The sequence below is a fragment of the Coturnix japonica genome, chromosome 18 (genome assembly GCF_054131305.1).
Source record: "Coturnix japonica strain WE chromosome 18, WE-NBRP24, whole genome shotgun sequence".
Taxonomy (NCBI): domain Eukaryota; kingdom Metazoa; phylum Chordata; class Aves; order Galliformes; family Phasianidae; genus Coturnix; species Coturnix japonica.
In genome coordinates, this window is record NC_140680.1 from 2,272,940 (window position 1) to 2,289,546 (window position 16,607).

Below are 16,607 nucleotides of genomic sequence, written 5' to 3' on the forward strand. Positions count from 1 at the left end.
CTCTCCCATCCCAGAGTCCAATTAACGGAGAGAGCGAGACAGTTTAATCATCAGAGTGGGAGAGCAGCAGCCAGGCTCCATAAATTGCACGTACAGCCCCCGTGTGCTCACTGTGCAGCTGGAGGCTCCTGGAGCAACCCGCGCCCCTGGTGGAACACAGCCAAACCTATGAGATGCTCTGCAAGGAGCTGCTGCCCTCCAGCCTCAGCTGGAAGCTCCAGCCAGGAGTGGTGCAGAGCTTTACACCACGAGGAATTAAAAGCGCTGCCAAGGGCATCGCTGCTACAAAGCTTTGCTAATTGCAGAAAATAAAGATGGGGTGCAGAGGGCTTTGACCTCAGTGTTAATTCTGACTCCGACTGAGGCACTGCTGGGGTCTGAGTGATGCTCAGACCAGTCCTGCTGGTCGTCAGCACTGCACACACTCACAGGTCAGCTGCTCCCTCCTTGGTTTGAAGGGAACACCAGCAGCACCGTGCACTGATCTCATCATTTCCCAACACTTCATACAAATTGCCTTTTCCAGAGCAGTATTAAAGGAGCCGCTTTGGAAAATAAAATGGATGGACACCTGCAATTTTCCAGCACTGCATCCCTGGTTTCTTGCAGAGGATCCACTCTCAGTTTGCTTGTCATGGCAACACCCAGAGCCACAGCAGAAAAACCATTTTATCCCTTTAAAAACACACAATCCACACGTATCCTGAAGCAGGTTATGCTACTGTGCTGCTCTCACAAATATACACTGCACATCTGCCCCAGCTCCGGTGCTTCAGGGCTCCCATCTGCCCCACTGCAGCTCAGGGCACACACACACACAGCAGCACTCTGTGCCCCACTGTTACACAGTGACAACAGCAATTTTAACAGGAGAGGCGTCCCACTTACCTGAGGGAAATATAATGTAATACCAGACAGTCGCTGATTGCCAGGAACCATTCAAATCAATTACATTTTCCCTGAGAATGCACTTAATCATAAACAGTGGCTGTGAGTCACCAGCGTAAAACAATATAAAGCAGCAGCAGCACAGCACAGAGGGCTCACATATTGCTAATCACCTACAGCAGCTCCTGCGGGGAAACTTCAATGAGTTCCAATCAATTCAAATTAAGGAATACACTGAAACTAAACAGTCCTAAAGAGGGAACGAACCCGCACCAGGACTGACTTTAAAGGAGATTTTCCTCCTGGCTGCTGCCTCCTGATACCTCCCTCTTTCTTGGGATCATTCCTGGAGAAATGGGGACATAGGTCCTACTGCCTCCTGCATGCAGCATGGGCAGCGCAAACAGCATCTCTCCATCCTGCACCATCAGTACCCACTGCATGAGAGCCACCCAGCAGCACAGACAGCACGCAGCACATACGCCCACCCGCAGTCGATGTGTGACGGTAGCACACAGCCCAGTCACTGCTTTTCCTTCTGCTGGTGCCATAAATTACTCCTAAGGAAGGGTAGCCATGGAAGCGCTCGGGAGCCCTGCAGCACCAGGTGTCATTTTGCTGGTGAGCAGCACTGCAGCCCACACAGGCGATCACTGCAGAAATCCATCATCAATCCCCCCAGGTGCCACCTGATGGAGGAGGTTCAGCTTTGGATGGAACAAGAACCAGTCTGAGGGCCTGCTTCTGCAAGGACCTGCAAGGAGAAGGCAGCCAAGGAGCTCAGCAAGAAAAGGGTCAGCAAAGTGCACCCACAGCAGAAACACAATGCTTGAATGGTTTCCCGGTGCCACCGCTGGGACACTACAGATGGACAGACGGATGGATGAACAGACAGGCAGATGGCCACCAACAGCCCCACAAGGCTCATGCACGCTGCTCAGCACAGGGCTGAGGCTCAGCCACAGGCTCATGGCTGCTGCTCACAAGCCCCTCTGCAGAAGCCCATGATTAAGCAATCTCTGTAACTGCACCCCACACAGGGAGAGAAAATAGCTCCTCCATGCTAAATATCTGCCTGTGGAGGAAACTTCAACAACAACATACAAACTGCCCCATCCATCCCTGCACTTGCTGCCCCTTGACAGCATCAGGAGGGTGAGCCCCAGGGCTGACACCTGCACCACATGCACGTGGGACTCAGCCTTGCAGCGTACACATGGAAGGAACTGGGGGACTAACAGTCTCTGGAGAGAGCCCCAAGTAGCAGACAGCCCCGAGCAACACATCCTTCATCTCCCTGGCCCTGGCTGCTTTCATAACACAGGCCCCCAGTAGCACTGCATGGGAAGTGCAGCAACACATCATCTCTGGCCAGTAGCCCTGGAGGTTGCTGTGCCTCACCACCACCTCATGCATGCACAAGCACTCTGTGAGCAATGCTCATGTTCAGTGTTCTAGTGTTGCCATGTGCAGAATTACACGGCCTCCCACAGGCACTCATTTGAGAGCTTTCTCCTGTTATCACCCCAAAGGTGACCAGGTCCCCAGGGGTCAGTGAACACCCCATGGGAGGGCCAAGAGCCCCTCAGCTGCAGCAGAGCGATTGCAGTGCTGCACCAGCAGAGCCAGCAACAGGTGGGAGCATCCCTGCAACAGACAGACGCAACTGCATCGTGTCACAGTAGAACAGCTCTGAGGAGAAAGTCGGTGCTTGGATAAACACAGATGTAGTCAGAAAAGCAGGAACCAAGCCGGGCCCTTTGTGGCTTCTGGCCACAGACAGCAAGGAGGGCCCTGGGGAAACGGGCTGCAGCTTGCAAAGTGACAAATCTGGCGTAGGAAATAAACCATACTGATAGAAGCAAGTAAGGTCATTACCTTCTCATGGTTTTCTATTAAAATTTCAATCACAATGTTCTGAAACTTGATGTCCATAATGGCAGCAACTGTTTCCTCCTGGGGTCGAAGCAGTGTTGGCCCAAATACCACACCCAGATTAGCAACAGTCATCAGGTTCTGCTTGTGGTTATCTGCGACTCTGCAAAAGAAAAGCAACAAAAGTAGGTGATGGGAACAATCAGGATGGACCCCCATCCTTGCCTGGCACCAGGCTTACGAGTCTGTTTGCTTTCCTATCACTCCTGGGGAGCCCCCTGAAGCCTCAGCCACGTGGAAAAGTACAGCCCTAAGTGTTGTGTTATGGCAGGCACCGCAGCTCAGGATTTGGCTAATCCCATAAAACCCCAACACTTCCCCGGCCACTGAGGCTCATGTTGCAAACCACTCCCAGGAAAACATCTTGAATCATTAATGCTTGAAACCCTTCTAAAAACAAATTGTTGGACCTCTGACACACGCTGCTCTCCAGCTGAACAAGTGACCTCATATGTTCCAAAATCCAATCCTTTCTCACCCATCTTTTTTTCCTTCACCACAGGTCAGCCCCAACAGGCTGCCTGCAGGGGTCCAGGCAAGTAAACCTCCCAGCCAGGGACACATGGACACTCCAGCCTTGCTCCCAGACAGGCCATGTGGTGACATGTCACACAGTGACACGCAAGTCACAAGGAGGTGACAAGGAGGACGTGCAGCAGGAGCCCACAGCCCTGTTGCCACAAGTCACTGTGGTTTTCTCCTGCCCTCTTCAACCAGGAAGCTCAGTGACTTCAGAACCTGACCCATCGCTTGGAGAGCAGTGCCTTCTCCCTGTGGTCTCTCTCCCACTTCCCCTGGAGAAACACACTAGTCTAGCATATGGGAGCAGAGGACTCAGACACTGCTACAAGTTGTTGCCATGAGCTTTTATTGCTGATCACAGAACTAAGATTGCAATGCTTATTTGTGTGCAGACGCAGCTAATTTCAGCACACTGTAAACTCAAAATAAGCTTTCTATCCTTCTCCATCCAAATCTCATTTGAGTCAGAACTCTTTACTCTTCATCCCACACAGGGCTTGCTGGGTGGCAGCAGCAGCAGACCTTGGGATGACTGGAGCTTCCCAGCTTCTGTCCCATGCAGCCTCAGCCCCAGACTGGTCTGCTGCATGTTCTGGCCCTGCCACGTGCCCCAGCCCCACAGAGCTCACACCAGCCCACTGAGAATGCCCAAGGCTCAGGTTCTGACCTGAAGGTGCACAGAACCTGAAGGTGCAGAAGTCCCTTTCACCCATCACCTCCCCGCTGTCAGGAAGCCCTGGATGTTTCCTGGTGGTGTCTGAGAACCCCCCCTGCCTGCAGAGCATGGCCGCATGGCCATGCACACAGAGCTCTTTCCTCCTCCCACACCTCCCTAACAGACATTTACAAATGCCGCTGGAACTTTCACCTTGCAGCACCATCTGTACTTCAAACGCACACTCGCACGCTGCCATTTGGGTTTCAAAAGACTGAAAGTGAAATAGCTGTGAATAGTACTAATAAAATAATAATTGTAACGATCTTCTGTGGTTATTAAAACAATGTTCATTTAGTAAAAAAAAAACAAAAAAAAAACCAAAAAAAAAACCAACCAAATTGATCTGAGTCTTACAAAATTAGGTCCCTTCATTTCTCAATACCATTATCACGCAATACATCACTCTAATAAATTGCCCTGTCATTGACTTATTACCGCCAGGCAGCCCTACTTGGTCCTGTTAATTATTACGGACTGCAGCGTTAATGGGTGTCCAACAGGAACGGCCCCACTGCACACACGGCCCCACTCTGCTGTGCCCTGCTGCTCCAGCTCTGCAAAGGGCCAATATTTTGTAACCGTACAGCCCTTAGTCCCTACTGGAACAAACAGGGTGGCACAGCACCGCTGCACTGCACCGCACTGCGGGTACTTTTCCACCAGCAGCCCTTATAATGGTTACTAAAGCTATGCTACAAAACATGATTCACCTCTCACATCCTTCACATTCCACATCCATTATCCACATGATGATTTGCTATATATTATACCTCTTCATCTGCCTTTGTACCAGCAAATAATGCCCTGGTTTCTAAAGATGGGGTGTTCTCATCCCAAAGTGTCCCTAATGCCAGTGTTTGTCACAGATGCTTTCTGCAGACATCACTCGTTCCATACCAGAGCTGCCCTCCAGAAGGTTTCCAAGTATTTGCTGCATTTTCCTTTTAACCTGCTGTTTCTTCCTGGCCCTCGGTGCACTCTGAAATCAATTGCACTGGCAGTAATTTAGCTAGGTCCATTCTCAGGGCTCTCTCCACCCACACTTTGCAGTCTCCTGCAGCACAGACGGGAGGTGGGGACCCAGCACTGCTCCCTGGGCAGCAGTGGCCGCTCACAGCTGGGCTCTGGGCTGGCTATGGGCTGTCCCTCCCAGCACCCGCTGCTCTGCCAGCACCCACTGCGGCATCACAGGCACTGATGCAAACACTGCCACTGCTGCAGCCCTGCAGCACCACGGCCCTGAGGCCACGCAGCCACTCAGCTTTGCATTCACTCTCAGAGAAACAAATGAGAAGAGGAGCAGAGCAAATCCATGTTGTATGCTAAATTAGATTATGCCTGGGTTGCTTGGATACTGTATAATCACCGGCATGACCAAACATAATTTAATACAGAGTAATTGGTAGTCAGGCTTCAGTGCAGGGGAAGCATACAGGAACGGTAAATATTTCTTTTTTGCACAGGCTTGAAATCAGCATCAGGTAACAAATGCGCTGCACTGAGGCATGGCGAGCTGTGGGAAATGCTGTCCCAGCACTCCTTTATTTTACAGGTGTCAACAAACCCAGTTTGTCCAGCTTGGTTTACAGCTCCTATTCACCTGCATGGAAACCCAATTATGGGACCCAATTCCCTCCCTACTGACTCACTGTAGTGGGAGAAGGCCCAGGAACACCACACAGCAGCTATCCCACACTGCAGCAGTGCCCAGCGTCCAAAAAACAATACAGTCATCCTAACGAGCCCTACATGATGGAAAACAACACTGCTATACCACACTGCTACAAGGTCAAACCACATTTCATGTCTATCACCACCAGCAAAGCTTCCAGTTAACATGAAAACCCGATCAGGGGGTGAGCAGCCCTACCATGGCTCAGGCAGTTTGCTGCATACTGAACATGAACAGACAATGAGCACAGACAGCTGGGTGGCAGAGGCACTGCTTTACCTAATAGCACTGAGGATGGCTCCGGGGGCAGCCAGGGCCCTCTCACCTCCCCCAGTCCCATCTCTGCCATTTGGGTCACACGCACCCCCGGACAGAGAGTGGGCAGCTGCTTGAGCACACAATTGGAGGTATTTATGGGATAAAACCTAATGAGTTCTGGGAAATGTTCCTGGGTGCATTCAAGTCATCCCTGCACATTATGGAGCTTAATTGGGCTGCAGCTGATGAGCGTGTAGGTGGAAGCAGGGCGAGCGTTCAGCCCAGCACTGCAGGGGGGGTAGGGAGGTGGGGCAGGGAAGGGAAGGGAGTTGGGAAGGGGTAAAGAGAGGCGGTGCTGCTGGGAGAAGGGCATGGAGGGCACCCAGGACTAGGGGCTGCTGTGTAGAGCTGCAGTGGGACGCCCAGCACACAGCCCAACAGCTCTGCCTGCAGAGTCGCAGCAGCTGCTCTGGGGTAGCATGCAGGAGTGCTGTACGCCTGGAGATGAAAGGGGTATTGTCAGTGAGGTCATCAGTGGGAACATCGGTGTGATCCAAAATCTGGAGACCCTTGTGTGGAGTTTTGTCAAAAACAAACGTGTGTCAGGAAAGAAATAGCTCAAGTTTGAAGACCGCACTGAGAACAATGATCATGGACACATCTCCAAGTCACTCCAAGGAGATTTCTTTTGCACTCAGCAGTAGCTCTTGCACAGCACATGCGTGGGGCAGGGCTGGAGCAGGGCATGGCCATGGGCTGCAGTGCAGCTGGGGCAGCTCCAGCTTCTGAGCCAGAGAGCACAAACACAGAAAGGACTCACCTGCAAACTGCACAGCCCTCACTTACCCCATTGAGCTAAGACCTGGATATGGCACCTCTGGGCTGCTCATGGCCAGGAAGGCACAATGGAGCTGCTGGGACAGGATACAACCAGCAGGTCCAAGAGGAGGCACAAAGCCTCCCAGCACAGACAAGGAGAAATGTTCTAACAACAGCAGACAAAGTGCTCAGCTGCAATGCCCAGCCAGCAGCCTCACGGCTCTCAGGTTTCCCCGCTCTGCGCTGCGTGCTGGGAGCCGTCCTGCTGCAACAAGGTTCCCTTCTTCTCGCGGGTGGATCTGGCCACAGCTGGAGGCTTGGGTTCGCTCCCAGGGCAATAAAAGTGCTCGTATCACACTGAACAGATGCACAGGACAAATGCTAACCTCGGTGTCGGTAAGGCTCATCAGTGTGAATACCATGCACGCTGCAACTTGCAAGTAAAGCACACATGGTGCTGCAGCGCAGGCTTTGCAGAGCAAACCTCCACCTCTACATGCAGCACCTCTGGTTTTGGCAAGCTGAGCTGGATGCCAGATTTTAGGGGGAATGCATTGCAGGAGCACAACAGGATGGTGACAATGGGGGACACTGCAGCCATGCAGTGCCACTGCAGCTCACACTCTAGGGAGGTGGGATGGCACTGAGTGCAGCTCCTGTAGCGCACATCCCGACCCCAACCTTCTGCTCCTTCCCTAATTCCATGTGTGAGCACAGTGCTCATTTGGAACTTCAGCCCATTCCGCTTAATTACATCTTTCTTCTAATTACAATAACAACAGTCACTTCTCCCATTAGGGACAGCCCCGCAGTGTGGCTTTGGCTGTGCAGCAGTGCCGGTGTCCCCATGGCCCCATGCCCTGGCACTGCCACCACCGTCGGTACACAGGCTGGTGTTTGGAGAAGAGCAGAAATCACCAGCACTTTTACACTGCAACAAGAAAATCAGCACAGCCCTCTGATAAAGCACCAAGAGAGAATGAAAAATGTAAATGTAAAATGCACCAAGAGGCTTAAAAAAAATATATACCAAAAAACACTCTGCTCTTGTTTCTATACACAGTTTCAGTTTCACTGTGATAACCGATTACAAAGAATCCAGTTAACTACATGCCACCCCCAATGCCTACCCCACAGAATCCCTCCCAGGGGTGACAGCACGTGGTGTCAAGGTGGCAGCACCCACAGCTGCGTGCTGCTGGCCCCACTGGCACAAGCCCCAGTCCAATGTAAGCAACCCAGCATCAGATCCAGACATAGGACTCCCATGTTCTCTGGGGACACCAGACGCAACCTGCTTAGAGATGCTGCAGCCTCCAGTGCGTGCTCCTTGTAGCTCAAAGCAGAGCTTCTTCAGAACGCACAGGGCCTGCTGGGCAAAGCAACATGGAAAGAAAGCCACTAGCAAATGCAAACGGCTGATCTCTTGGCAATCCAGTTTTAGGAGGTGAAGAGTTCATCTGCAGAAGTAGAACAAAACCCTTTGCTCGCTCACATGTTACGGGAAGCCAAGTATGAAAAACACAGAGAACACCTACGGGATTATTAACTTTTTTCATTCTGCAGAATTTCCCATTAACAACGAAACCAGTGAGGAGCCAACAGAGTGGGAGAGGCAGCTCATACCAGGCACCACAGCCACCTCTCCATGTGCAGGAAGGCTCTGGCAGTGGGGACCATCACCCTCAGCCCCAGCATTGGGCAGAGAACACCCCAGCAGGCAGGGGATGCATTCCCAGCACAAGGCAGCTTGGTGCCCACCTGGCACAGCATTCCACCCTGGTGTCAGGAGGGCCTGGCCATCATACTACCACAGAGCCAGGTTGTACAGCAACAGCAGATAAATGGGTTCTGGCCATTTGAAGACAGATGCAAGATCTTAGGAGACAACGCCTGCAATTGCTGGAGGGATTTGCACATCCGTTGACCTTGCTTAAGTGCTTCCTTTTCCTCTGCATGACCCAAGCACACGAATGGTTTCTGCAGGAGGCAGGGAAAGCACAGAGGGACACTCCTCTGTGCTTGCAAAGCCCCGCTATGCTGCACAGCCCGCATCTGCTTGTTTCTGAGAGCGAAGCACCCTTTCCCATCAGCCAGCTTTGCACAGGACAAACCCATTCCCACACCGGCGTGTGGGTGAGTGCCATGCCCTGCTTCCCTCAGCCCCTCACCCCACAGCCTCAAGCCACTCAGGTTCAGCTCGCTCCAGGGCTGACCTTAGTGGGAGTTGAGCAGCAAATGAACGCAGAGCTCAGCCTTTGGCTCTGCAGCCACATTCCATTCGAGATCTGCAGCTCACGCTTGCCGCATTTCCACGGCACGTCTGCTGCCTTCGGTGCCCGCGCTACACCTCGGCCAGCACCCAGTGTTTACAGAGTTTCCCCAACAAATCCATCTTGTTTAGAAAACTAAATCCCTAACAAACTGCCTTAAAGCTAATCGTATGTCCAGGAGCCTAACACACAAACAAAGAGAACAAGGGAAACGAAGCCATTACGGTAAAAACATGCAGATTTCATTAATGCTTCAGATGCGTGTGAGCCTGGTGGAGCCCAGAGCCAGCAGAGCCCCGCCAGAGGCGCTGCGAGGGGAGCAGGGCCCTCCGCAGCCTTTGTCTTCCCATGCAGCTACAGGTGGTTCCAGTTAGCTGCTGTAATTAGATTAGCCTTGCAGCACGGTCACACTACGATTTCAGACTAATCTGCTGAGCCATCTCCCCACCACAGCCTGTCCCCAGCACTACAAACCCCAGATCTGCACAGCCCTGCACTGCTGGGGGCACGGCGCTGTGCACAGCCTGTCAGCCCCAATCCAACACAACACAGCAGCACTCAATGCTGGGCTGGGTTGGACTGGGATTTCCCCCCCACTCAGGAACAAAATATAAACAGACAACTGGCTATACTTGCTATAATAATGTCAAGGCACTACAGCAAAAGGGATTCTTATTGATCTTTGTGGGCTTGGCTCCAGTTAGGAAGAGGACAATTTGAAATAGTTGCTTAAAGTTGTGTTTTCAAAGCCAGGGAAGAGGAACACAACCCGTTACCCCAGAGCACAAAGGAAGCAGAGGAGCACAGCTCCGCACACAGGACCCCGCCGGCTCCAGCCCCAGCCCAACCCAGCAGGGACACCTGAGCCCCGCTGGGCCCCACATCCCCCAGCACAGAGGCTCTGCAGCCCCCCTGGCACCCAACGACTGCCCTTCCCCCCCAAATGAAAAGGCTTTTTTCTGACATTCACACAGAACTTCCCTCATTTCAGCCTGTGCCCGCTGCTTTGGCTCCAGCACTATTCCATCAGCTCCAGCCACTCTTGCCAATTTTTTTTTTTTTTGCTGCTACTTTTTTTTTTTTTTTTTTTAATAATCGTGATCAGTCTAAATTTTCTTCCTTCCTTCCCTCCTCTGTGCGCTGTTTCACACCAACAGCACTGGCACAACTGCCCAGGGAGTGGTAGAGTCACCTCCCCTCTGGGCGTCCACGAACCATGGAGATGTGGCACTTGGGGACATGGTCAGTGGGCACGGTGGGTTGGGTTTGGGTCTGGCGATCTGAGAGCTCTTTTCCAAGCTGTGATTCCATTGCAGGGTACACACAGGTAGTGCATGCACCCACACGCAGCTCACCCAAGCACCAAAATGGCAGGAAAACAGAAACAGGGTGGTAGCAAGAAGGCGTGCAAGGTCCATCCCTATTGCACAGGCCAGACACAGACCTTCCACCTTCTCTCCACCAAACGCTGCCCTCTGCCACCCCAGCGAGCACCCAGATCCCATGGATCACCGCAATGCTCCACATGCACAGAGCTCCCCATGCAGAAGCCGAGTGCTGGCGGAGCGCGGGCGCCATTTCCAACATGAGGAAGAGGGAGAGCGGCGAGGGAGGAACACTGCTTAACTCTGCTTACACTTTCCATGCAAGGTCAAGAGATCTCGCTTGCTGTTTTCTTTTGGCAGCCAAATCAGGCCAAGAACATACAAGAGAAGCGTATCTTAAAGGCCTCAGAGGCTAGTGGAAATTTCCAGAATGTCCTGGACAAGAATGACTTACTGGAAGTAATACATAAATCAAGCAAATGAATAGTTACCAGACAGCAACATAAACAGCTGCCACGGGGATGAAATCAGACCTGTCGTGCCAAGAGGCGTCAGCCGCATCGCTGCAGCACCTTTGGGGGAAGACGGGGAAAACAACCGGAGGAAAAGAGCAGGAAGCGGCCGCCCAGCGCTGCACTGTGTGTCCCAGAGCTGCCGGGCACTGAGCACCACGGAGAGGCCATCGTGGCCAGCTCAGCTCTGAGCAGCCATGCCACGCACCAGGCTGCGCTGCTGGGAGCAGATTTTTCCTCCCCCTCCTTTGTGCCAGCAGCACTCGGTTGGGCAGAGCCCCGTCCTGCTGTTACTGCTGGATCTACCACGGGAACCATCAGCGCTGATACGTGGGAAACGCTCTGGGCGGGAGATGGCAATCAGTGCCACGGCGGTGAAACACGTAAATTAGAAAACACCACCACAGCAAAAACACGGGGAGCGAGTCACTGCCGGCCGGGCCACAGCTGTCAATGATTAAAGATAATTAATTTCACTAAACACACGTACACACATTTCTGCTGCAACCCTAATAATTGCTCTGACCTTTTGCAAGGAGAGCTGTGCATGCCCTGGGCAGAGTCAGCTCTGCCCCACAGGCCGGGCACCAGCAGCCATGCAATACAGCAGGCACCAGCACCCAGCCCTGCCCACTGCAGCAAGCACCAGCCCAGGTGTCAAAAAAAGGCAAAACAAAATGTTCTAAAACCTCCTGCTTTGCACCTACAAAGCACATTAAAGGAGAGCAGAACTCTGCTAACACAGCCAGGGACTTCCTCAACCAGCTGCCCCTGAGCTCACAGCACCCTGTGCTGTGCTAACTCAGCTGATATGCCCAGGGAACAACAGGCTTCACCAGAGCTGGTGTATGCTGTCGGTAAAACAGCATTTGGAAGTGAAGCACAGATGTTCTGGGGCATCCTTAGAAGTCTCCTGGGCACAAGGTTGGGTTTTTCAGCACAGATCCTCCTGAGAAAATACCACAACAAACTGGTCCCTATCTTTCAGGAACAATAACCCACAGCTGGGTTTATCATTGAGATCCCAGCAGTGTAAGCATGTCCCAAGATGGAAAATCAAAGGTTTCACCTATTCATGGGTCAAAGATTAACAAAACAATGGCAAGTTTCCCTGGAAGTGCTGTCTGCAGAGCAGAGGAGGACATTCACAGCACAGGGCACTGACAAAGGAGCACTGGCAGCCCCAGCTCATAGCATTCCAGGGGATGCAGCCCGGACACTGCCCAGAGGCAGCACAAAGAGGTGTAAAGGTGAGAAGGGCCCAACTCCGCCACCTCCCCAGCACTTATCCTGGCTCAGATTTCACTTGTATAATAATTGCCATTTGCCTGGGCTGTGTGAGCAGGGCTCTGTTACCACTATGAGCAGTGCCAAACAAGCAGCCCGGTTTCCCTTTTCAGTAAGCAACAGCAAAACACATAAACAAAACACAGAGGAGATGTGACACAACGCAGGGCAGACCACTGCTCCTCTGTGTGACCAGCACTGAGTTCTCTTTTTAGTGTAAGAGATCTCCACAGTAATACTGTGAGAAATATTTGTTAGCTCATCTGATAAAAATGCAAATCTTGATTATTCATATGTTACTTACAAAAAAAAAAAAAAAAGGAAGGAGATGAGGCAATCCCCTCTGAGAGCTGCAGTCGGGGCAGCAGGGCCCTGCCTGGTCTACTCTGACAGCACTGCTGGCTGCCCCCAGCTCCAGGCCCACCCAGAGCACCCAAACCCCCATGGGTTGCAGGACACCCATCCTTCTGCTCTCTGCCTCCCTGCAACCATCTGCTGCAGATGCAAAGCTTCACCCACGCCTCAGACCGCCTGCAAGCCACTCGGCCTGGCTGTGTGCTCAGCCAGCTCACCTACAGGGACCCCAAACCCAGCGGAATGCCCTGGGGCAGAAAGAGCAGGGGGCAGGACTGGGGCTGGCACCAGCCCTCCCCTCGGCCCTGTACCCCTGGAGCAGCACCTGGCTGCAGGGTCTGGCCCGCAAGACATCCCACACATGGCCCTTCCTCCATCACATACACAGCAGGAGCACCCCAAGCTCAGTGAGGGCAGTCAGCCCCAGCGCTGCTGGAACAGAACAGGCTCTGAACCCCACAGCTTCCTGCCTTTTTCCAAGATCATTTTTTTCCCATTGAACACTATGAGCAGTTTCTCTTCCTAATATAGCAAGCACCACTACCACTCATTGTTTGTGTTTTGTTTTAGTTCCTTCCCCACTAAAACAGCTTGAAGCCCATTGTATTACCTGCCTCCCCGGCTCTGCATCTCACACTCAAATACCACCAGGTTTTCCTTTAAATGAAAAACACTTAAGCAGCTATGCGACTCCCTGCACATATTTGGCCGATGGGAGTACCTGGAACTGCCTTTCCCTTGGCTGCAGCCTGTAAATGCAGAAGGTTTTGAAACCGAGATCTAAACCAGCCCTTTGGTTTTTAACAGCCTTGCTGGGGAGAGTCCATGGAACAGATACAAACACATGTCATCAGAAAGCATCTGGAGTCGTTTTTAAGCACATTTCAAGTACTGTTTATTATTTTTTCTCTGAAATAGGTAACTTTGGGTTTTCCCAGATCTTCTTCCTAAAGGCTCTGCTGAGTAACAGCCTCGGGCCTGTGGGTCATACCCAGTCCCTCTGCTCAACCAGCAACCCAGCAGCATTTGGGCTGGCACAAACACCTTGCGATGCTTTCACTTCCTAAGCACTAATCAAAGGTTTCCATGGCAACCAGCAGGAGCAGGAAGATGGGAAATTACAGGTCAGCTCTATCACTGAAGGCAAAAAAATTATCCAGTTCCTTTGCACTTGAGAAGTTTCAAGGTGACCTAGTGGTATTGAATTGAGTTGCTTTAAGGCAGAAAATACACCCCAGAATAGTCTCCTACTGTCACAAAGAAATATCTGTCAGTCCTTTAAATCCAGGCTTGGTCTGAGCCCCACCAAAGATCTTAACCTGGCTCTGCCTGCAGCCAGCACCGCACACTGCCACACCACTGCAGGATGGCACTGGGCTGCCCACCTCCCGCTCTCCCATCTCACTCACATGCAGGTTTCCACTTGGTTGTCAACCAGATATGACTCAACACCACACACACAAGGAAACTTTTTTTTTATCACTGTTCACTTTCAGAGGAAATGGAAAATGGAGAGAAAAACATATCAGTCATATACGTACTTTGCCAAGTGGTTCATGAGCAAGTGCAGCATTTGTCTGTTTTTCTCTGGGAGACGATGAACGAGGCTGTGGATCTCTGACACCCTGGATTCCTGATTCTCCAGTTCTGCATTGAAAATAAAAGATGATTCATCTCTGCATCAGGGGTTTATTATAGAAAAGGGCATGCAGGCCCAAACAGTAACCCAGACAGACATCACAGGGACCTGAGGCTCCCACTCCCTACCTCCAACCTACACCAGGCACACTGCAGGTATCCTCCACAGCAGTTTTCCTCTTTACCAGGTCCAGTCAGTTGTTTGAAAAAGTAAGAAACCAATGGGTTCAAACAATGGGCTGAGAACAGATGCCAGCCATATGAAAAGTCAGTTGTGACCAGAAAACAGGCTGTCCAGCCCACTTCCAAGTAGTGTGTGCTCAGCACCATGCCTGGAAAGGTGGCAGCCTGAGGTGTCAGGGCTGTGGATGTGCCCCAAAGCCTGAGCAGGAGCCATCTGAGCAGCCCCTGCCTCCACCCTTTCAGGAGGCCACTACTGATGTGACCACCAATGTGAGCCCTCCTCACCCACCATCCTGCAGCTCTGACAGCCGCCTGCTCCCTATAAAGCATGCTCCCAGGGCAGACAAAGGAAAGGAGCTCAGATGCTGGAACCGCAACTGATAAAATCAGAACAGTGTAGGTGTTGTTTGAACAACAGCCTCGCTCATTTTAGAGGTTGATGGTCAGAAGAAATACCTGCACCACCAGCTGCTGCCATCAGACAGCCCTCCTCAAACCCTCACCACGTGTTTTCTGTTTATCCAGAAAGTCCCGTACGACACCATGCCCCTTGTATCTCAATTCTTATTCTGCTCTCCAGGATTGCAGAACAAGGGATCAGTGGGAGAGCAGCAGGGTAGAGGTTATGCTCAGCTGCTTGCAAGTCCTATTCCTTTCCTGGCCCCATGCCGTAAACATCAACAAACTCACTTGCTGCTTTGATGAAGCTCCTTTGAAATTGGTACATCATGAGCGGCCCCGGAAGCATTCTGGAAGATAAAAAGGTATCATACACAGCACACAGTGAGAAACACCATCCACAAAACTGCAGAAGTAAAGCTTTGCCATCACCATAAATTCAGCTCCGTTTTTTGAGAACAGAACGAAGCAGTAACAACTCTAATTGATTCCTCTCATCAGAAGGTGTGAGATCTATTGAAGTACCTTCAGTTTACTTTTCCTCCCTTTTTTCGTACCATACTAAATTCATTTTTAACTTTGGCATTCCTTCAGCACCAGAGTAAAACAAAACTGCACATCAGTGAGTCTGTGATTTCTGAGTAAGTTTAAAAATAAATTAAAAAGAGAAACAAGCCCAGTCATAAAACTTTAACAGTCACTGTTCCCATTACGCTCCCATTCTCCCTCCTACTTCCACATCCCTTCAGTGGGACATCTTGGTGCTGCTGGCATTCCCTGTTGCCTTGCACACAGTTCAAGCTCTGGAACAAAGGTTGCCAATCATACAAAATTATGCAGTGTCTTGTGATTTTCTAGGCTGACATCCACCAACCTAATTATACTCATCGCTCTAATTGGATTTAGCTTCCCTCTTGCTTGCCATGTCTCAAAAATAAAAAAAAAACCCAACCCAACCCACAGAAGGACAACACAAAGCACAGACCTGCCGTCACAACAGGTAGAAGCATGTTGTCAAGAATGACATACTGACTGCAGCCAAGAAACTCACATTTCTGGAAGCTAACGTGCATGATAATGGCATCAGCTTTCATACAGAAATTATTACTTACATAAAGCTCAGCACCCAGTTCTGAGAAGGGACTGTAACAACTGCCACAGCCCTTACAGGAGCACTGCGCTCACCTTCTCCAAACACTCCTCAGGCAGAAGCCTGCAGAGAAAAGCCTACACCAGGGCAGGGCATGCAAGAAGGAGCCCTGTCCTTACATTCATATGATAAATGCATCTGTCAGAGAGCTGAGAATATTCCCCTGTCCTGCTCAAGAATGCCAGAGGTTCAAGAAAAATAATGGATTCTCTAAGGGCAGTTTCTTTGTTTATAAATGCTTTTGTTAAATACCCACAATAATAGGCAGTAATGCCTCTGGTCATCATGGAACTGGTCGTGGAGCTGCGTGACAGACCAGGCTCACCTCCCTTACCTCAGGTATGTTTTCAGGGCACTAGTGATGGTCTTTATCTCCCATTCTGCACAGATCTCAGTTTCTGTTTCAGTGGCAGTTTTTGGATCTAAGGGGAAAAAAAGAAAACAAGTGAAGACAATCCAACTCGTACCACTCAGCACCAGCAGAGCACAGCCAGCTGCGGGGGCACTCAGCACGTCCCATTTTCATAGCTCTTCCAAACCCCAGAGACCACAAGCTGTTCTCCAGCAGGCACTTCTCAGGAAAGCAGACTTCATCACCAGAGATGGGACACACTCACTTGCATGGGACAAAAAAACAGAGCAGAAAAGAAAAACATCAGTCATGAGTAACGAGC

General features: G+C 51.2%; 1 protein-coding gene across 13 annotated transcripts in view; it reads right to left on the reverse strand.

Annotated features, from left to right (window-relative positions):
- ARHGAP26 (Rho GTPase activating protein 26) overlaps positions 1-16,607 on the reverse strand; it is a 97,883-nt gene that overhangs the window by 23,957 nt on the left and 57,319 nt on the right. For 12 of the 13 annotated variants that reach the window (XR_014935581.1, XR_014935580.1, XR_014935585.1 and 9 more), the window contains 4 exons: positions 16,268-16,355; positions 15,075-15,133; positions 14,105-14,210; positions 2,767-2,926 (listed from right to left, as the gene is read on the reverse strand). Coding sequence is in view for 6 of the 13 variants with exons in the window: in XM_015875478.3 (XP_015730964.2) it covers positions 2,767-2,926; positions 14,105-14,210; positions 15,075-15,133; positions 16,268-16,355 (413 nt within the window). In the remaining 7 variants the exon portion in view is untranslated. Of the gene's footprint in view, positions 1-2,766; positions 2,927-14,104; positions 14,211-15,074; positions 15,134-16,267; positions 16,356-16,531; positions 16,550-16,607 lie in introns of those variants that run through there. The other variant, XM_085519092.1, reaches the window with a different exon arrangement.